General features: G+C 39.0%; 1 protein-coding gene across 1 annotated transcript in view; it reads left to right on the top strand.

The window, feature by feature from the left end:
- Positions 1-22,957, top strand: part of COL4A5 (collagen type IV alpha 5 chain) — a 260,346-nt gene that overhangs the window by 111,323 nt on the left and 126,066 nt on the right. Inside the window, exons 14-21 of the mRNA XM_089678281.1 lie at positions 1,348-1,401; positions 4,219-4,275; positions 4,549-4,593; positions 4,682-4,735; positions 9,532-9,573; positions 18,849-18,978; positions 20,548-20,721; positions 21,112-21,195. Of these exons, the coding sequence (XP_089534407.1) occupies positions 1,348-1,401; positions 4,219-4,275; positions 4,549-4,593; positions 4,682-4,735; positions 9,532-9,573; positions 18,849-18,978; positions 20,548-20,721; positions 21,112-21,195 (640 nt within the window). The remainder of the gene's footprint in view (positions 1-1,347; positions 1,402-4,218; positions 4,276-4,548; positions 4,594-4,681; positions 4,736-9,531; positions 9,574-18,848; positions 18,979-20,547; positions 20,722-21,111; positions 21,196-22,957) is intronic.

Below are 22,957 nucleotides of genomic sequence, written 5' to 3'. Positions count from 1 at the left end.
GTCACTTGGAGCTAGTTAATATTATTCAAAATCATTTGCCATAGTATGTAGGGGAATACTAAGTCTGCCTTTTGTGATTGTCACATACTAATTTGGCAACCTGAAGGAGATCTGTGGTCAAAATTCAGGATACTGATCTATTTCAGACTTGCATTTGAACTGATTCAAGTGTGTTGTGCATCCTCATGGAAATGCAAAACTCACTTGAAGCAAAAAAAAAGCCTGAAAAGGCTCTTACTCGCTTTTGGTAGAACCACTTTAAGAGGCCTGAATACAAAATTTTCCTTTCCAAGTTCAGCTTTATAGTAAACCTGTCTACTAGAACAAAGTTTTCCACTAGTTGTCTTTATATGTTACTTTGAAAGATTGGAAATGGATCCTTTGTGGTGTAGCTGTGCCTGCTCTCTGTGTCCACTAAGAGTTGCTTTCCTGGATGTATCATCAGTGAAACCAGCAGTCACAGAGATGTCACTTGTTGCTCATTAGTAAAACATGTACAGCCTTGTACAGACCATGTGATCATGCATTCCTATGTCTTATTTGAACTGGTGGTTCCAACAGCAAGGGTGCTTCCTTCCATAGGATAACAACTCCTGCAGTATCTCACTGTGACAGGAATCTTAACTGCAGGAACACAGATATCAACTATGTTCTATGAGCTTCTGAGAACTACAAGCTGACACACCAACATACTGAGTGCCTGGATCTTCTGACTGAAAGTCTATTGTGACAGCTGGCTACTCATTCTAAAATGCCCCCTCATCCTTGAATAACAGCGACATAGAGGGTCATGCATTTGCAACTATGGTATACAACTCCTGTACGAGAAGCTATGTGCCATAGAAATGTGCAGGGCTCTTAACCATACCGGCTTAAAATATACGTTATAGGAGTAAAAAAAACCCCAAAAAAACAACAAAAATACTTTGTTCAAATTGACACAATGTGTAATTTTCACTGAATTGATTAGTTCTACTTTAAGAAAAATGTTTCTTTTGTGTTTGTTCACAAATGGTTATTCAGAAATCTATTAAGTTTACCAAGAGGCCAGCAAGCAGCAGCAAACATGATGCTTCTAGCTTCTGTAGCTTTAGCATGAACAAGCAATGAATCAAATACAGTTTACACAATACATTCAGGCAGGAAAATCAGTTTCCACCTAGATGCAAATGCATTTTCAGCACTTTATTATTTATTGTAATTAACGATGAGGCTCAAGGTATGGCCAAATAAAGTACTGCTTGTGGTATCTCAGCTAGGGAAATATCTGGAGCAGGCATATTTTAATTGAGTTCTTCAGCTGTTTTACACGTTTCTTACTTTATCATCCTCAATGTTTGCTTCCAGGGTATAAAAGGGGAGCGAGGTTATGATGGAGAACCTGGGCTTCAAGGTCCTCCGGTAAGTGGAAAGTATCTAGTTTTATTTTTGACAGTTTAATACTCTGATGTGTAAATTGGTAACTGTTCTAGAAAAAAAATTTTAAAAAAGGTATCACATACCTACACTTAGTAATAGTTGTTTATCAGCAAAGAAGTCAGTTGAACTAAGGTGATATATACTGTATACTGTATAGTTACAAACTCAGTCTGGTTGAAAAAAGACACAACTCCTTCTACTTCAACCCAGAGGAAAAACAAACACACACACACACACACACACACACACACACAGAAACCCCTATATACACAATCCTTTACCTACAGTTGATCCAGAGAAAGGCAAAAAAACAATAAAGCATGATCCAATTTGCACTAGAGGGGGAAAGAATCCTTTTTTGTCCCCTAAGAGGCAATCCAATATTTCCTGGATCAACTTTCCATATAAATATGTTATATTTTGTGAACTTAGGAAATTATATTTTGTGAATTTAGGAAAGAATCCAGGCCTTTTTTTAAAACAATCTACTGAGCTGACCAGAACCAGCTCTTGAGGGAGTCTATTCCACATTTTCACAGCTCTTACTGTGAAGAAGCTGTTCTGTATTTGGAAGTTAAATCTCTTTTCCTCCAGATGTGAAGAGTGCCCCTTTGTCCCCTGTAATGACCTTAAAGTGCATAACTCTACACCAGTGTTTCTCAACTCCAGTCCTCATGGACCCCCAACAGGTCATGTTTTCAGGATTTCCCTCAGATGAAGCAGCTGTGGTAATTACTAGGGCAGTGAAACTGATCAAATCACCTGTGCAAAATAATGGAAATCCTGAAAACATGACCTGTTGGGGGTCCATGAGGACTGGAGTTGAGAAACACTGCTCTACACCAAGTTCATTTTATGGATCGCTTACGTATTTATACATGTTGATCATATTCCCCTTAATTTCCTCTTCTCAAGAGAGAATAAATTCAGTTCCTCTAATTTTTCCTCATAGCTGATCTCCTCCATGCCTCTTATCAGTTTGGTTGCCCTCCTCTGAACTTTCTCCAGTTCACCAATATCCTTTTTGTGAATTGGTGCCCAAAACTGAACTGCATATACCAAATTAGGTCTTACTAATGATATGTACAGGGGTAAAATGATGTCTCTCTCTTTCTCTGCAGTTCATACAGTATGTACACATATTGTTGATAATACAGTTTCTTAGATTCTGGTGGAGAGAGGATGAACTGAATTTTGTAACAATTCTATCCAGGTAATCAAGTGGCTAGAAGGTGGAAATAACCTGATAATGTGAGACTTCTGCATTTTTTGCCTAAGCATCTATTGCACTGTATCATATCATATATTTAGGCAGTACTCTGTTCAGCTACTCTTGTGGTCTAGAAATCCATGCCAGAGAGCATGGTAGGATTGGTGGCCTTTGTCTTCTTACATTTAGTAATTCTGCTTTGTTACCAGCCTGCTGATTGGACACTGGCGTGTATACTGAAGAAGTTACCCCTTTGCTGTCCCTACTGTCCCTGCTGTCCTACAAGCATGGTTAGGATGGGAGATAGAGGACACTGTACATTGCAGTAGAGTCTGACAGGCTGAGATGACTTGTCATTCTTTTCAAGTTGTGTGTCGGGGATCATAGAATGTGACTTCCTACAGATTAGATTTTCCACTGACCTTATGAGCAATGTTGATTCAAAGCCTTTCCAGAAAACTAAACTTGTGATAGCCTCCCATTTGCTTCACTGGCTGTGAACAAACCACTAATAAACAGGAATTAGAGCAGGCTTTCAAATGGATGGTGATGGAAATCCACTTTAAATAAGTACAATAATCCATAGCAACAAATCAGAGATTCCCTAGTTTTCTGGTGTGACTACATTAAATAGAAATAGGATTAAATGCTGTAGATTATATAATTTTTTGATTAGGTATTACACCTTGAATTGAACACTATTAAAAAGGCTTGTAAGCATATCTAAATGTTTTAGTAATATCATACACTAAACTCAAAGCTAAACTTCACCAGTGGGGAGACCAACTCCTTACATAAATCGTCACCATATTACACAGATTATAATGTGGCTGTTTTTGGCCTTTCTGAAGATGATAAAGCAGTAACTGATTGCTTTAACTTTAAAAATGTGATTTTAATTTTGTTTGTAACTACAATTTTAGGAAGTAACAGATGTAGGATGGCTGGTGACATATTATGATAATATATTTACTTACAGAGTTCATAATCAAAATCCAAAATGTTATACATTTTAATAACAGAATTGGATCTCATAAACATAGTGTTTTTAGCTTAACACACTGAGCACAATAAAATAATCTTTCCCCAGTAAACTATTTGTTAAAAATCTTAGCCCAGCACTTGCAGTTTAAGACTGCTGGCTCCTGCTGTGTCAGTGCTGCTTCCCTAAACTTCCAGTCTTCATGGGAAAGATTTAACAGTAAACAACATAGTCTCCAGCCAGTTTGTTAGTTTGGAGAAGGGGGGGGGGGAGAAGCAGGGGAGTGCCTTGCCAACCTTGGTTATGGGGCTGTGTGTTATTATTGATAAGCACAGTGTAGGGAAACACAACTATAGTCTCTGCATGAAAGGGTGGCTTCACAGTATGCTGCAAGAGAAGGAACCACCCTGAAACAGTAAATCTGGGGGAGCAGTCATGGCTATAGCTTAAACTGGAACATAGCAAGGGTGAAAAAATAAAGAAGCAACATACTAGGTGATTAACTGTGCCTAAAAGTGCCTAAAAAATGGAGGGTTTAATATCACTTTAAAAAGATACCTCTAAATTTTATGATACTGGAACACTGACATGTCAGTGTTTTTTCTAGGGCCCTTCTGGTGGTGTAAAGGGACAAAAAGGTGACCCAGGAGATTCGGGAAAAATAGTAAGTGTTGTGCTTGCTTTATATGTGATACCTTGTTTTTCTTCATCCATTAGTATAGAAAATAGTGCATGAACGGTAATGATGGGTAAATTGATTCTTCCTTGTTTGCATGAAAACAAGAAGAGGAAATGTTAATACACCTTGAATTAAAATAATTGTCTACTATAGGTCTGTGCAGTTGTCTTGGAGGTGGACTAGTAAAGATACTTTTCCTAAATAAATCTGCACTTTGATATCCAATCCTGCTTTCTTTGCCTTGCTTGCTTTCAACAGGGAAAACCTGGAAAAGAAGGGAGAAGCGGGTTCCCCGGTGCTGAGGTCTGTAACAGTTTTTGCCAAATAATTCACACCGAACTTTCGAAATTTGTAAAGTTGTATTAGTAGTGTAATCTTTTCTTTTCTACAGGGTCCTACTGGTGATCGTGGTTTTCCAGGAAGTCCCGGCCAAGGTGGAGAAAAGGTAAACAATATTTATTTATGTAAAGAGATTTATATAGGACACATGCAGAAGCAGAATGTAAAGGCGGCTTTATTCCTGACAAGTGCAAAATCCATTGTTGTTTGCTCTTATGCATTTGCCTTTGGCTTCTTGCTTTTTACCTTTTTCGTGGCAAGGATTTCATTTTTTTATCATTCATTTCTCTTTTATTCATTGAAGTTACAGGCATCTAAATCCTAGTTTAGGTGCACTGATATTTCCATGCATTTTAAAAATATGATATTATTCATAATATGGCAGTTTGTACACATTACTTGCCATGGTCCATAAGAACTATGGATAAAGTATTTGTCCTTTCCTGGACTGCATAAGAGAGGTGAGAAACACCCAGCACACACACCAGTCAGTGATATGTTTCATATCTATTGGTCAAAAAGGTGGGGTACAGCCAACACATTTTTGGGTTAGGGGTTCCTATACTTTTTCGGTTCACCAGCAACTGTGCGAACCATATCCCACATTGGGATGCCAGTCTACTTCAGACACACAGTCAAGTCAAGCAACAAGAAATCATGAAATAGGAAAGTTGACTGTATCCCACCATCCTAATCTGTAAAAATTGGAAACAAATTACAGTTTCTGTACTGTATGTGTACTAGGTGCTCTTCACCCTGCACTTACAGATTGACTGTCTGATGAACTAGCATCTTCTACAGTTCTGTCAGGATTGGAAAAGTATAGATCTGTAGCATGGTTCTGAAAAGTTACCACCATTACACTATCAGCTCAGAGAACTAACTAACTTCAATTGGACAAATAATATACCACTAAATAAGTGGTTGCAGTAGGTAAACTAAAGGTTAATATGCTATGGATGCAAAACGTATTAATAAATGTAGAAATAAGAAGAGGGTTTTACACAAACCCTCCACCAGTTAAAATGGCAAAGCTGTCATCAACACTTGTCCCTTTGACATCACATACACCCTGGAGCTAATAGTGATTGGAGATAATTTAAGTCCTTCTGCAGCTCAACTAATTAAAACTAGCCATTAATGGCTTCAAAAAGGGCCCTGTTAGACCGTAGGAACAATGCTAGAGAACCCACATTGCTCAGACACATAGGCTGCCAGCATTAGTAATGCATGTCCCTGTATCATTGTCCATTTAGAGTGGATGTAATCATTTTAATCCTGAACCTTACCCACCTCATTCCAGCTCTACATGGGCTTGCGCTCTTTAACTGGTCTTTTCACTACCTGGCATAGTCAAATCTGCTAACAAGCCAGTTCTTATTTTGGCTATCCCCTCATATAGCACATCAAGCCATCTCTTGTTCTTTACATCTCCCATGTGAGGAACTGTGAGGCATGTAAACCACGATGAAGGTTAGCTCATTAAATCTCTCAGATATAAATACAGAGTTTAACCTTTAAGTATTTTTGGAGTTACTATGGTTTAAGCTGCCTTTGTCACACATCAAAATATATTAGAGTATCAGGTATCAGAAACTGCTATACTGCAGGAATGACTAATTGATTTGTGGTATATTAAAAGTTGTAGAAATATAGTTATGTTTATATAGCATATATAGTTTTATTAATACCCAACATTGGGAAGTGGCCAGGAAAGGGATTAAGTCTGGAGATGCGCTGTATCTTGCTCAATATAAGCAAGCCTGTTGTGGCTCCTCTACACCCCCATGTGGGGATGTAAATAACCGGAGTCGGATTACTGCATGTGCTATATGCTCTGATGATAAGAAAAGAACACCAGAGGGCACCTATCTAAGTGTAGCATTAAAATGACTTTAATGGTAAAAAAATCAATTAGTAGCTTGCAAAAGTTACAGTATATGGAGCCTGTCATAAACACATCCCTGTACAGATCCCATATGAACAGATGGTAGATCACTCCATTCCAAGATACAGCCTCACAGTTGCTGGCCAGATAGAAGAAACTAGGAAGCAGACCTAAGACCAAGGACTTAGAAGCCCAATATTTCGGTGGAGCGCAGAGCCAGACTAGAAGTGATGTCAGATATTGCTTGATTGCAAAGGTGGTATGGCTACGCTCCACCGATATCCTGGGTTTCCTGGTCCTTGGTTTTTAGTCTGCTTCTTGGTTTCTGACAGCTGGCAAGTAGCAGTGAGGCTGTATCCTGAAATAGTGTGATCTACCACCTGCTCATAGGGGATCTGTACAGGATGTGTTAATGACAGGCCCCATATTCTGTAACTTTTGTGAGCTGCTTATTGATTTTTTACCATTAAAGTTATTTTAATGCTACACTTAGATAGGTGCCCTCTGGGGACACAAGAGTGAACTTAGCTCTGCACTCCTGTGACTCAGATTCAGCCAACAGCAGGCAAAAGTCCACTAGCTGCTGTTGTCACTCAGCCAGGCCAAACCCTGGAGGGATCCCGACTTTAGTGTCGGCATTCACTCAGATGCCTGAGTGCCAGCTGACTCGGCCTCTAAGCATAATGCAAAGACCAAGAGCCTGTACAGCTTGGGTGGAATAAAGGGCTTAGGCAAAATACTTTATCCACTATATACAGTATGGACTATGATATAGTCCATATGATAAAGTATAATAATAGCAGTCAGACATCACTAACCTGATCAATCACAATTTTTGGTAGAAATTATATTTCTACATGGCAAATGATTTACTAGCAGGTGTAGTAGAGTAATAGAAATCCAACAGACCCAACAGTCATGACATGCATGCTGCCGATTCTGTGTAATTGATTCACAAATTGAAAGGGGCATGTTCAAAATAATAGCAGTGTGGAGTTCTATTAGTGAGGGCATTCATTCTTTGAAAAAAAGGTGGCAATTATTGCCCTTATTTAAGGAAGGAAGGCAGCAAATGTTGTACATACTAATTACAGTGCATTTCTCTCTGAAATTCTGAGGAAAATGGGTCGTTCCAGACATTGTTTAGAAGAACAGCGTACCTTGATTAAAAAGTTGATTGGAGAGGGGAAAACATATAAAGAAGTGCAGAAAATGATAGGCTGCTCAGCTAAAATGATCGCAAATGCTTTAAAATGGCAACCAAAACCTGAAAGACGTGGAAGAAAGCAAAAAACTACCATTCGAATGGATAGAAGAATAGCCAAAATGGCAAGGACTCAGGCAACAATCAGCTCCAGGAAGATCAAAGAAGGTCTAAAGTTACCTGTGAGTACTGTTAGAATTAGAAGACGCCTATGTGAAGCCAAGCTATCTGCAAGAAGCCCCCGCAAAGTCCCACTGTTGAAAAAAAGACATGTGCTGAAGAGGTTACAATTTGCCAAAGAGCACATTGACTGGCCTAAAGAGAAATGGCGCAACATTTTGTGGACTGATGAAAGTAAGATTGTTCTAGTGGCCAGAGACAGTTTGTCAAATGACCCCCAAACACTGAATTCAAGCCACAGTACACTGTGAAGACAGTGAAGCATGGTTGCGCAAGCATCATGATGCGGGGATGTTTCTCATACTACGGTGTTGGGCCTATTTATCGCATACCAGGGATCATGGATCAGTTTGAATACATCAGAATACTTGAAGAGGTCATGCTGCCTTATGCTGAAGAGGAAATGCCCTTGAAATGGGTGTTCCAACAAGACAATGACCCCAAACACACCAGTAAACATGCAACATGTTGGTTCCAGACCAACAAGATTGACGTTATGGAGTGGCCAGCCCAATCCCCGGAAGAAATAGAGAAGAACTGTGGAATGTAGTCCAATCATCCTGGGCTGGAATACCTGTTCACAGGTGCCAGAAGTTGGTTGACTCCATGCAACACAGATGTACAGCAGTTCTCAGAAACAGTGGTTATACAGCTAAATATTAAGTAAGTGATTCAAAGGAAAGCAAAATCTTCAAACATTTTTCAGTTTATATAGTGAATGTTTGAGTTTGTAAAGAAGAATACAAACACTGCTATTTTTTTGAACAGTCTAATATTCACTTTTCTTCAATTTTTTTAGAGGAACAACACAAATTTGAAATATTTTTCTTCATGTTTTGATTTTGGAATAGAATGTGTAGTGTTCCCAATGCATTTGTGTGTATGGAAATAAAAGCTATTAGAAGGATTTTGAGCTTTATTCACTTTTTTCAACACACTGCTAATATTTTGAACACAACTGTACCTCATATCAGAGCATCATTATCTATCATTTTAACCCCAGCTGCTTATATACTGCCATGGCTAATTTATTAGAGCCTTGGGATAGTCTCTCTATTAGCTTTAGAGGTGCAGGTGAGGTCTGGACCTAGAGGGTAGAGGTGTTGTTGAAAACAATGTCATTTTAGTTGGAGGAGGGTTTGTGCAATCTTAAAGCACAAGTTAACTGTATCTGAGCTCCACAAACTGAAACCACTATTTAACTATTTAATTAATTTTTAATATTCAAAGCAAACTCACCTATTCATCAATGTCTCTATGGTTTATTTTGTTGAGAAATCATTTTGACCCCCCAGCATTTCCAGCCACGGTCATCTTGAGTAAGGGCAGATGATTCATGTAGCATTTACTTCCTTGAATCAATCTGCCCTCAGCTCAGACATGCATGCTGAAGGGTGTGCTTAGCTGAGAAAACCACTCCTTCAGGTGAAATAAGAAAAAGCCCATGAAGATGTCTGGGATGTACATCATTTTGACCTAAGCTAGAAACCAGGAAGCAACTGAAGAAAAAAAAGCTTAAAAAAAATATATATATTATATACCATATGTTTTCCAGTGTCTTATTTGTTTTATTTAGTGATTTAAATGTTTGTCTCTTTTTTCTTAAAATCTTGTTTTCATTTGATTTTAGGGTCAAAAAGGTGATCGTGGTGTCCCTGGACCTCCTGGTGAAGTAAGTGTTTATTGCATCTGTAAGAGTAACAGATGTATATTTGCTATTTATTGGCAGTCTGCAGTCATAAGGATTTCAGTGTTTTATTTTCATGAAGACATGGGTATTAATTATGGTGTTCAACGATGTGATTTTAAATTTTTCTGCCAATGGATATATTCCTTGTAGGAAAATCACTAACAAAGCTACCTATAGCATTGTATGTATAAAAATTGGTTGCTGCACAATCATTTGTTGTAAGATATGCTTGTTTTGGACAGGCATATGTATTCATGCACTTTGCAGACACCTCTTATATTGTCTATATAAACTATCTTTATCTCTCAGGGAATAAAGACCAATAAAGATTGGTTAGAAAAAACAAACTCGTGATCAATTGCTCTCTCTAGGCTGGTTGGTCAGAGTGTGACTGTAGAGATAGCAGGGTGCCCATAGACATTTAATGGATCACTGATTCACCTATCATTGCCTGAATAAGGTGATGATCATGTACTTCCTATAGTAATCTTAAAGTGGAAGTAAAGGCTAATACAATTAAGGTAAAATAGTTTTTTCCCCTTCTTCATACCTATGCTGCCTACTATTTATAAAAGAAGCCTGTGTAAATACTTCTTTTCTGGTACAATGGTTTTTTTTGAGTGATGGTAACAGAATAAAAACTTAGAAATTAGGTCCCAGAATTTGGCATTATGGAGAGGGTGGGTATTCCCTACCCTTGGTGGAAGAGGGGGGAGAAGAGAAAAAATAAAGGTGGGGGGTGGAAAAGGAGACGTGGAGGGGGGGGGAGAGTAGAAAAAGTGAGAAGCAGTAAGAACAAGGGAAGACAAAGAGGGGAAGGAGAAGAGCTAGGAAGGAGCAGAAGAAGGAACCTGCAAGTCAAGTGGCATCCCACAGCAGCTTGGAATACCCAGGCTGGTTGGGGGCAGAGCGGGAAGAGCATAGGACCACAATGGGCTCCACCCTTTGAGGAATTTGGAATGAGAGTCATTGCTAGGACCGAGTTCACCTGCTGATGGCACTGTGGTTATCTGGGCTGATAGCTGCAGTTCCAGTGACCACCAGCAGGTGTCTCCCAGCAGCCAGCAGGTTCCTGCAATCTGTTCCACTTGGCCCCAGGTGCTGGAAAGGTACTTAAGTCCCACCTCTGCAATTGTTCCTTGCATCAGTGTTTTGATTGCCTTGCTTGCTGCCAGAGCCATCTTGCAGTTGAACTATCTTTGCATCCTGTTCCTTTACCGCTGCTCACCTTGTTCTTGTACCCAGTTCTGATTCCCTCTTCTTCTTGCATTGCCCCTGTTACCCTTGCTTCCCATATTGTATATATTTTACATATTGTATATAGTTAGATTGCTAGGCTTCTGTTACTTAGGTTTTTTTGGTTGTGGGTCACTTGTTGCTTATGTTTGCTATTTGCTGGTGTGTGTATATCTTTTTGCTTACTGACAATAAATGTACTTCACTATACATTGTTTGGTCCAAGTTTCTGTGTGCAGCTACATATATCTGGTCATCTCCTGTTCTGACTCCTGACAGTCGTGGAGTATACTTGTCATTTTTTCATGAATCATGAGAGTGGTCAAGATGCTCTTCACCTCCACAAACCCAACCAAGGGCTTCTTTCAGGCCCTAGCAATGGTGCGCTTTGCAGCTATGAAGAGATATGTGGCCAGTTTCTGTTGGTAAGAAAAGAGGCCTGGGAGTGGGCAGTGAAGAAGTGCGTGTCGAGGGTCCTTGCAGAAGGGTACATAGAAAAGGGTTGAAGAGAGGCTGTAGACCCGTGTCCAAAAGTCCACCAGACTGGGGCAGGTCCACCATATATGGATTTCATCTCCCCGTTGGTCACAGCCCCTAAAACATCTGTCACTATGTGACGGGTTTGAATGATTATGCTGGCCAGGACCCAATACTAGCAGAGGACGACTTTAGTGAGCGGCTTGACAATGTGGTTGAATTCCATTGTACCTCTGTTGTCAGTGCTTTCTTTTATCCACTGGACTATCAGGTGAGCTAGCGCTTACAGATCACATGACCATGCCAAAACTGTTGAAAAAAAAGAGGATTTACAAAAAACTCTTTTACAAACAGTTGGCAGTGTGGATATGAGGAGTGGGAAAGCAACATTTTTACCTAAATTGTATTAGCCTTTACGTCCACTATAAGGTTGGCAGTAGATAGATGTCTCACCAGTAATTAATGGCAATGAGCCCATGCTTATACACATCTACACTTGGTGAAAGATTCTCTTTTTTCATATAAGCATATAGTCAGAAAGAGATCATCAATTAATGAGTACTTCTGGAGCTTTGGAGCACACATTATTGTCCTCTAGTTACCACCAATAAACTTTTTATTGTCTTGTCATATCTGACTTCTCCAATAGAGCTATATGTGTCATGACATGTGATGGTTTTATCTTTGCATACCTTTGTCTATACCTCCTAGTTGATGTAGAGAGGAAGTGGCATTTAAGTTGTTAATTACCTACAAAGACCAGAATCAGCTTAGCTCTAGAGGAGGACAAAAAGGGAATAATAGTAAATAATTGTTGCCTTATAGCACTAGAGTGGTGAATCTCTGTCTTATCAATATTTTATCTGTTCAAAGTTTGTATCTTTTCTCTGCATTTATGTTGATATGCCAAAAAGCATGTTGGTAAGCTGACTGTAACTAATGTGTGTTGGCGACTGCAGTATTGCTATGAGATTAAGGTCTCATGCATACTGGACATTTTTGATGATGCTGGGCATCTGGCATTTTTTATTTCTACCTCTAAATGCATGTTAACCTACAGTGGGGAAAATAATTATTTGATCCCCTGCAGATTTTGTAGGTTTGCCCACTTACAAAGAAATAAAGGGTCTATCATTTTTATCATAGGTGTATTTCAAATGATAGAGACAGAATATCAACCAAAAATCCAGAAAAAAAACACGATACAAATGTTATAAATTTAATTGCAGTTCAGTGCGTAAAATAATTATTTGATCCCCTACCAACCAACAATAATTCTTGCTCCCACAAACTGGCTATGTGCTCATGTGGTACACAGATTAGTCCTGTCAATTTAAGAAGGTGCTCCTAACGACAACTCATTGTGTGTATAAAAGACACCTGTCCACAGAATCTCTTTCTTCCATTCAAACCTCACCAACATGGCCCAAGACCAAAGAGCTGTCAAAGAATGTCAGGGACAAGATTGTAGACCTGCACAAGGATGGAATAGGCTACAAGACCATCAGAAAGAAGTTTGGTGAGAAGGAGACAACTGTTGGAACGATTATTCACAAATGGAAGAAATGCAAAATAACCACAAATTGCTCTCAGTCTGGAGCTCCATGCAAGGTTTCGCCTCATGGGGTAAGGATGATCAAGAGAAAAGTGAGAAATCAGCCCAGAACTACACAGGAGAAGCTTGTGAATGATCTCAAGGCAGTTGGGACCACAGTCATGAAACAAACCATTAGTAACACAATACGCCACCATGAATGTAAATCCTGCAGCACCCGCAAGGTCCCCTTTCCCTAGAAGGCACATGTACACGCTCGTCTAAACTTTGCCAATGAAATTCTAAAGGATTCAGAGGAAGATTGGAAGAAAGTGCTGTGGTCAGAATGAGACCAAAATTGAGCTCTTTTATATCAACTTGACTCACCGTGTTTGGAGGAAGAAAAATGCTGACTATGACCCTGAAAACACCATACCTACAGTCAAGTACGGAGGTGAAAACATTATGCTTTGGGGCTGTTTCTCTGCTAAAGGTACAGGCCGACTTTGCTGCATTGAGGGGCCTAGGGATGGGGCCATGTATTTGAAAATCTTGAATGAGAACCTATATCCATCAGCCAGAACACTGAAGATGGGTCATGGATGGGTCTTCCAGCATGACAATGACCCAAAACATAATGCCAAGGCAACAGAGGAGTGGCTGAAGAATAGGCATATTAAGATCATGGAGTGGCCTAGCCATTCTCCCTACCTTAATCCTATAGAAAATTTATAGAGGTAGCTGAAACTTTGAGTTGCCAAGCAATAGCCAAGAAACCTTAAGGATTTAGAGAAAATCTGTAAAGAAGAGCGGACCAAAATCCCTCCAGAGATGTGTGCAAACCTGGTAACCAACTACAAGAAAGATCTTACCTCTGTGCTTGCCAACAAGAGTTTCTCCATCAAGTACTAAGTCCTGTTTTGCTTGAGGATCAAATACTTATTTTACTCACTGAACTGCCACTCAATTGATAACATTTGTATCATGTGTTTTTTCTGGATTTTTGGTTGATAATCTGTCTCTATCATTTAAAATACACCTATGATAAAAATGAGAGACCCTTCATTTCTTTGTAAGTGGGCAAACTTACCAAATCTGCATGGGATCAAATAATTATTTTCCCCACTTTATATAGCAAATTATGAGCATAAATTGTGGCCTCTTTGAGCCCATCGTTGAGTATCTTAACAGTGAAATAGCATAACACTGTGTACAATATTAACTAAAGCACAAAACACATTGTAACTTTATTCAAGTGTCCAAAATTATTTTTTGGCAACCTGATTACCAAAGGTGGGGGCCCTCCTATACAGTATGTAAACACCAGATTGTTAGGCAAGCGTAGACCCATTACTGGGTCATTTGAAAGTATGGGCCAGTAATTAAAAAAAAATAAAATCTTTATACTATGCAATAAAACCAGTAATAAGATTCCACAAATGTGCCTCCACCTGTTCATCAATTTAATAGACGTTCCCTTGGAAAGAAGTATACATCTTTGATCACTTTATCTATTTGTTGAGGGCAATAACCCTTCAGTACAAATCTGTCTTTTATGACTCTTGTCTTTGAAAAAAAAACTTTTTTTACACAATTCTGATGCACAAGCACCAATTGTTCCTTTGGAATATTTCTAAGCCAGCTAGGTTGATGGCCACTATTTAAGAACAGATAGCTGTTTCTGTTGGTGTCCTTGAGAGACACCACAGTTTTCACATATTACCTTCTCTTGAAATTTTAACATCCAAATATTTGACATTATCCCAGCTATATGTATATGTTAGCCCAGGCCTTGAAATTTCCACTCACCTGGTTGCATTGGCCAGTGGAAATTATGGTGGGGGCAAGTGTGTCCCCAGGGCCGTCTTGCTGAACAGGCTCAGAACTCAGGGCGTCAGACTGCTCAATAGTTGAGCAAAGTGAAAGCAAAGAAAGGAGTGTGTGCTGTGCTCTCTGCCTCCCCCTAGAGTGCAGTACCCGGCTCTGTGAGTGAAGGTAACGAGCTACTGCAACTTTTTATAGGACTGTGTCCGTGTGTGTGTATGTACATGTATCTGTGTGTGTTTGTGTGTGTCTGTGTATGCATGTACATGTGTCTGTGTGTGTACATGTGTGTATCTGTACATGTGTCTGCGTGTATGTGCATGTAATGTGTGTGTGTACATGTGTCTGTGTGCATGTACATGTGTGTGTGTGTCTGTGTACATGTGTCTGTGTAGTATGTACATGTGTCTGTGCATGTGTATTTCTGTGTATGTACATGTGTCTGTGTGTATGTACATGCATGTATGGTTGTACATGTGTCTGTGCATGTATACATGTGTCTGTCTGTATGTGTGTGTGTGTACATGTGTCTCTGTGCGTGTGTGTACATGTTTCTGTGTGTACGTACATGTCTGTATATGTGTACAGGTGTCTCTGTTTGTGTGTGTATGTACATATGTCTGTATGTAAACCTACATGTATGGGTGGTTTGGACAGGTTCAGGATTATGTGCTTATTATGGGTGGTAGAGTATGGGACATTTGAGGTTCTGCTGGGTTGGATAGTAGGTAGGATATGCTTGGTAGAGTTATGGTTTTGTGAGTGAAAGATTATGGGGGGTTATGGTTGTATGCGGTGCATGGTCTAAGTATGATGGAGTGTTTAGAGGGACATTGGAGGCCCTAAAGTAATGTGGGGGGCTCTTGGGACAGTGATGTAATGTGAGGGGACTCTGGGGACCCTGATGTAATGTGGGTAACATTTAACAGTGTGATTTCATGAAATAATTTATGAGGGCTTGTTTAGGGGTGGAATTAGGGGCGAGGCAGGGTAAGGGTTGGGTGGGGCAACTGGTGGCAAGTAACTCTTAAGGCCTGGCTAGTAGCTTAGGACTTGAAATTTTAAGCCCTGTGTTAGCCTAATATTCTTATCATTCTGATTTACTCCCTCTAAAAAAAATACATAGACTTTCTTCTGTGCCCTTCAATATAAGGAATAGGTCATCAATAAAGTGCTCCTAGAAAAGCAGTTCATGTCTTCTGTGGTGAAAGACCAGGGACTCTTCCCACTCCACCATGAATAAATTGGCTAAGCTGGGGGCAACCCCCAAGGCTACACCAGAGACCTGCAGAAAAAGCCAACTCCCATACCATAAGTAATTTTGTATCAAACAAAATTGTAATTCTTTCTCCAAAAATCTCTTCTGTGCCATTGGTATATCATCCCATTCATTCATATCCAATTTCAGTGCTAATTTAGCTTCACTGTGTTGGATATTGGTACACAGGGATGATACATCTGCTATGACAAGAAATATATCTTTTTCATCTAGCAATATCTGCTGTTTTTGTGTCAGTAAATCCTTAAACCTGTCATAGATGGTTCCCTGCTGAACCAGCCAAGCTGCGAACCATCTATGGACAGACTGATTGTACCAAAGTCAATTGTTGTACGACTTGGGTACAACCGGAATGTCAGATTTTACATGCGATTATTGTTAGTGACTATTATAGTCGCTAGCAGTAATCACTGTGTTCACCCAATGGGGATGGCTCTCCCTATCAGGAGAACACCATAGCTCCACAAGAGGGATTTCCCCGTCAACACTGGCTGTGTTGATGGGGAAATTGAGAGATTTTCTTTGTATCTAAATATTCACCCACTCTTGCTGTGACTGAGCCAATACCATTAACTGTTGGTCTCCTAGGCGAATTGTTGGCATCTTTATGAATCTTTGATAAAGTAACTATACACTACCGGTCAAAAGTTTTAGAACACCCCGTTTCCAGTTTTTATTGATATTTAAAAAGTTCAAGTCAAGTGAATAACCTGAAATGGTACAAAGGTAAGCGGTAAACTGCCAGAGGTGAAAAAAGTTTAATTAACAAAAACAGAAAAATAATGTGTATTTCAGTTATACAAAAAATGCCCTTTTCAGGAAAGAAGTAATGGGTTAACAACTCACAGTTGCTCTGTGGCAATGCAAGTAAATTAAGACTTAAAATGTAATGCTTACAATTCCTAACTTTTTTATTGGTATACTGTCTGTATAAAAGCAGTGTTGAAATAGACTATGTTACTGCATCCTTTTAGGCAATATTTGGACAGTATTGTACTGCAGGAAGTAGTATATTGCTCTCAAAATGGCAAGCAAAAGGCAATTAACAAAGGAAGACAAACCATTTAACCCTTAAAATTGTAGGTCTTTTCTTTAGAGAAATTGCAAAGAAAACCAGGGTGTCAGTGAGTACAGTTTTCTACACCATCAAAAGGCACTTGGAAACTGGAGGAAACTCTTGACAGGAGGAGGTCTGGCAGACCCAAAGCTACAACAGAATCAGAAGACAAGTTTCTGAGAGTCAACAGCTTGCGTGATAGGCAGCTCAAAGGATAATAGCTTCATGCACAGTTTCACACAATCGAACAATCGAAGTAAGCAAGTCTTGGTTTCACCATTAGAAGACTTTAAGCTACAGCTTTGACTGGTCGAGTGGCTATAAGACAGCCATTGCTAAGATGGCAGAATAAGAAAAAGAGGCTTGCCTGGGCCACGAAGCACCGTCAGTGGACTATTGAAAGACTAGAAGAAGGTCTTATGAACCGATTAATCAAAATTTGAGATCTTCGGTTTATCTCGCAGGTTTTTTTGTATGCAGTTGAGTAGGTACAAGGATGGTTCCTCAGTGTCTGACACCAACTGTCAAACATGGGGGAGGAAGTATGATTGCCTGAGGCTCTTGTTGGATCCAGAGTCAGAGACTTGCCCAGAGTGAGTGGCATCCTGAGCCAAAACTACTGCCACAGTATTTTGCAGTGCCACGCAATACCCTCTAGAAAACACCTAGCTGGTCATGGGTTCCTCCTACAGCATGATAATGACCCAAAACATACCTCCAGGCTGTGTCCTAACTACCGGCTTCTGTCGAAAGGGCAACCAGCATTTGATCAACATCCAATCAATGTTGGCAGCCAATGGCTGCCAGCGCTGACTGGTATGTTCTGGTAGGGGGACAGTCCCCCTTTCAGAACACAATACCTCAGCGGGGAGATCGCTGTACTAACATTGGATACATAGTACAGCAAACTCCTCCTGAACTCTTCAGTTCTTTTCGTACAGCCGCTGGGTTGAACAAAAAAAAATTGATGGTGTGTATCCAGCTTTAGAAACTCACGTCTGGGCTCAATGAGGCAAAAATATGTGCTCACAACTGCAGAGTCCTCTCTCTCTCTCTCTCTCTCTCTCTCTCTCTTTCTCTCTCTCTAAAACATTTTTATTTAATCTTTTTAACACATTTTTTGTTTGGTTATTTTTACAACTAAGAGTATTTAATAGGAAACTGTTCACGGGTCTCAAGTACTGTTGCACGGATAGGAGGAGTTATTTATTTAATATTAGGCTATGTGTCCATGCACATAGACATTTAGGTGAGTTTAGAGGCAGAAAAAAACCCCACTGGCAGCAGCGTTTTGGCAAAAAAGCATTAATTCATTTCTGTGGCCAGAATAAATTATTATTCTAGCCAATGAAATAACACCCAAAATCCTTAACATGTTTTAAAACGCCTGAAACACATCAAGTGTTTTTTCTGCCAAAACGCTGCTGCTAGGAGGAAAGGTGTCTAGGAGAAATGGACAAATGTCCAGTGTGCATGAGGCCTTATACTACCAGTTTTACAGGCAGTAGAGAGCCACAAAACATGTAGCGTTACCTTTGAAGGAATGCAACATTTGTTTGTTTAGTGTCATTAAAGAAAAAGCTGGAAGGCAGTATTGTTTGATAATTAGGAAGTAGCTTGAATATCGGAGACATGCTTGCTGCGACTTTTCCTGTTATCTCTTGCAATGCTTGAAATTATCACATTTTCACTGAAATTTATTAAGCTGATATTAGTGAACAGTTATGCAGATATCAAATATTCTATGCAAGACCTATAATCCCTCTGAAGATTTTGATCTTGTGTAGTCCATAAGCTTTCTGAATCAGTTTCCATGCTGGTGAAATATTATGTGATTGCTAATTTAACAGGTTTTTGGAGGACAAGATCCAGTAACCATAGGACCCAAAGGAAACACTGGACCGCCTGGATTACCTGGAAGTAAAGGAGAGCGTGGCTTTCAAGGTTCACAAGGTCCTCCTGGCTTGCCCGGTCCTCCAGGTGAGTTTTATATTAGGTAATTCAAAATAGGACTAAAATCCTCTTCTGTATTTTTGTTACATAAATCCTCATCAGTTAATGGGTCTTTACATTACAAGTTGATTTCATCTGAAAAAATGAAATATAACTATAATATGAATCTATAGTGAGGTCTAAATCTTGCTAATCACATTACAGTCTGATTGCACAATGTTCTTTAGGTTTATTAAAAAACTGTGTAGTACAAGGGTCTGCTTGAATTGATATCATTTGAATATATTGTTTAGGTAGGTTTTCACATTACATATTTGCTAATAAATTAAAGGTCATGAGTAATCAAGTTTAGAACAACAATGTTAATAAATAGTAGAGTTAAGGCAGTTCTTTCTGCAACAATTTTAATTTAACTAGCTTTGAGATTTGCAGTAAGAGGTTTCATCAAAACTACTAATGTCTGGTTAAAGCTGGTGTTACATTAATGCTATGTAAATGCCAAAAAAATAAAAAGATGGATTCATAGTCATACTTTGGAAACCAATGTTTCAGGGAGAGCAGTGAAGGTTATGACACAATAATTATGTGTCTACGTCACTCATTTCTGTGCTGTAATAAAATCTTTAAATGTAAATGTTGGCTACTATGCTTTCTGCATTATTAAATATACCAGGTAGTGTGACTCAAAGCCATTTTTTCATTGTGACTTACCAGCTTACAAAGGTTTAGAATCTCTTTTATATATACAGTATTCCTTGCAGTATTGCTATTAACCCTCAGAACATATCATGGTGATAATCAATCATCATTTTTTTCCCATGGGCTGTATGCATGTGACTTTCCCTTTCCAAGTTAGCTGCATAATTATCTTATAGACATTCCATTATTTAGCATATTAAGAACTATTGAGATGAGATAGCTGTACAGTTCATGCTTGTGTTAATACAGCTCTATAATGGACTCCTGTTGTTTTTTAAAGAGAATGTATATTACATTTTTCATTTTTTTCAATGTAAAAATATATTTTTTTTAGTCAGGTAAATATGTGATATTGCATTAGTGTTTCATTTTTTAAGCCATTGGCTAGGAAGAGGTCAAGGCTCCTTTCCCATAACAGACTAATTCTAACTGCTTTGCTGAAGAAAGACTTGTTTGCAGATTTCATAGCTCAAACACAATTTACACACACAGCTGAATGATCAGAGGAGGAACTCATCCATCCCCCATCTCTGTTCCTGCTCTGTGCAGTTCTCTATGGACTTTCAGCTACAGAGAGATAGTCTAAAAGGAAACAGCTACTGCTGTGCTCTGTTTTTAGTAAACCTAAACCTGTGAAATCAGTACCATAGTGCAAACAAATTAAATTTACGTATAGGTAAAGTTTTATTTTTTTGTAAACAATATAAAACATGAGTTTTAAAAATTAAAATTAAATTGGATGAAATCATTATAGTTTTAGTTTTCTAACATACTGTATGTTTATTGGTGGATGATTTACACCAAGGTGGTTGAAAGTTGTGGCCCAGAATAAACAATTTGTGATATCTAAGTACAGCAAGATGTTACCAGTGACTAGCTCTAAAAACTTTTTTCTAGGTACCTCCTTTCCAGGTCTACCTGGAGACCCTGGTCTGCCAGGGGAACGGGGACAGAAGGGAGATGAAGGATCACAAGGAATATCTATACCAGGTCCTCCAGGTCAAGAGGGACGCCAAGGATTTCCAGGTCCTCCAGGTCCACCTGGACTACCTGGGTCAAGCTCTCCTACTGGTAAAATTGTGTTTACCTTTTGTAAAAAGATTTTGTGAATTGCTTTCACTTTATATGTAATGAGGCTTCACATAGAAGAGCCAATACAATACTTCTTTAATCCATTCTTGAACTTAGAGACCTTGTGGTTCCTCCCACCAGTTAGTACATCATATAGGGTTGTGTAGAAACAAGTGGGAGGAACCACAACATGCGATAGGGGAGCATTCAGCACCCCAAGAAGTGTTGAATACTCGCAATAGCCATGGATCTACACAGCAGGGTTTGAAGACACACGCCCCCAAAAAGGTAAGTATACAGCATCTCCTTATACAGGCTGGGTTTACCTGAGTTTGAACTTCCATTTGAAAGATATTGTGTGAGAGTCTTTTTTCTTTTTTTTTCTTTTAGCTGGAGAAGTCTGTGCACCAGGGTCACCTGGTCTTCCAGGCCTTCCAGGTGATTCAGGATTTTCAGGAGAAAGAGGACAGAAAGGTAATTATAAGATTGTATATTAATAATATCACTTGTCCAAAAAAATATTTTCAGTTTTGGATATATACCACTGGGTTGGTCTAATTTTAGGCTTGTTTTTCTTTATGGGAATTACAAAGAAAGCAAAAAAAATTTTTGGTAAGTTTCCATGCTGAGAGAACATGTCACAATCCATGTGCTGGATTCATAGTAAAGTATTCATAAATGAAGAATCCTGTTGCTTTGGTGGGCAGGTGAAGTTCTGGAGAACTCACGGTCTACCTCTAAGACATAATATACTGTAAATTGGTAGATCACACAATCTACCATTTTTGTATAACTGAAATAACAGTTTTTGGGTAGTCTTGGTCTTTTAGTCAAATGCCTTGTATTTTTAAATGAATGAGGATGATTCAGTAAAGCCTTTGCAATAGATTTCTGGTGGTGTTGTTGTGCTAGGGAGTCTAGTGCCAAATTAATGTAACCTGTGCAAGACTTAGAGAGATAGTTCCAATGTGTGTTAAAACAATTCAAATGTGCAACACTTTTGTAATGTTAATATGGCTGTGACAAATTCATTAAGCGATAATGCCATTTCATAATTAAGGATACTGTCAGTACATAATAACGAAGTCATGCTGAAGTAATGTGTGCCACTTTTGATGCATCTTTGTGACAAATTTATATGCATGTTGCTGACAGGTACATGAATCTGTGGCATTCATCAACATTTGTAGCATATAAGGCAAGACACTCTTCTAAATGTTTCTGTGCTACTTTTTATGCGTTTCGGGAATACCTTTAAGGCCAGTTCACACCAGAACACAGTGTGGGAAACCCGTTTTGCATGTGCGTTTCCTGCATCACGTTCAGAATGCACTGCAGTTAGGATCTGCAGTCGATTTTAACATAATGAAACCCCAAACACAGGTCGCAAACACAGTGCTTTTTCTAGCACCAGATCACATGGTACAGAAGTACCATGCAATCTAGTTCCTATGCGTTTTATAAAGTAGTGCATGCACTACTTTTGATACAGTCCGGCGCAGTTTCAGCCAGTTCAAATTAATAGGCTGAAATCACGCTGCATGGGGATTGCTTGTGAATCACGCAGGAATACAAAGCGCATTCCTGTGCGAATTATGGTGTGAAAAAAAGGAATGTAAGGTTTCAGGCACATTTACATATCATGAAAACTGACATTTGAACTACCTGATCACAGCTATATCTATTGACTGTTTTGTAAACTATTAAGGGTCTACAACTCTTTGACAAGAGTATCATCAATGAGCAGTAATAGTTAATATGTGTGAGGGATTATATGCCCCACAATGGTCAGCTTTATCTTACACATCCCTCCCCCCAAAACAATCTGTTACCTAGTGGCTTAACATTATGTCACACTTCTATAAAATCATATGTCCATTAAAAGGTAACTACACTTTTATGGAAATAACAATTAGCAAATAAAAAAACATAATATAGTGTATACAGTTGCAACTCAAGACATATTGTAATTGAATGTTTTTAAAAATTACCTTTCCTTTTCAATCTGCAGTGCTGTAATTTTCTGTAAAATGCAAAGCAATATGGCTACCTGGAGGTGTTCTGTATACACATGGTGTACAGAACGCCCCCTGAAAATGTCATTTCCTGCTTGAGTGATTGTGTGACTGATTTTCCCAGAAGTCTGCACTACGGTACAAGTCATATTTTTGGCATCCCCTGCAACAAAAATTTCATTTTTGGTGAGATACTCCCAAAGTGAAATCACATCTAAAGG

Source organism: Staurois parvus, unplaced genomic scaffold (genome assembly GCF_062004578.1).
Source record: "Staurois parvus isolate SC_StPar_1 unplaced genomic scaffold, SC_StPar_1.0 ptg000202l, whole genome shotgun sequence".
Taxonomy (NCBI): Eukaryota; Metazoa; Chordata; class Amphibia; order Anura; family Ranidae; genus Staurois; species Staurois parvus.
Note: the sequence above shows the minus strand (reverse complement) of the source record. Positions and strands in the feature narration are given on the sequence as shown.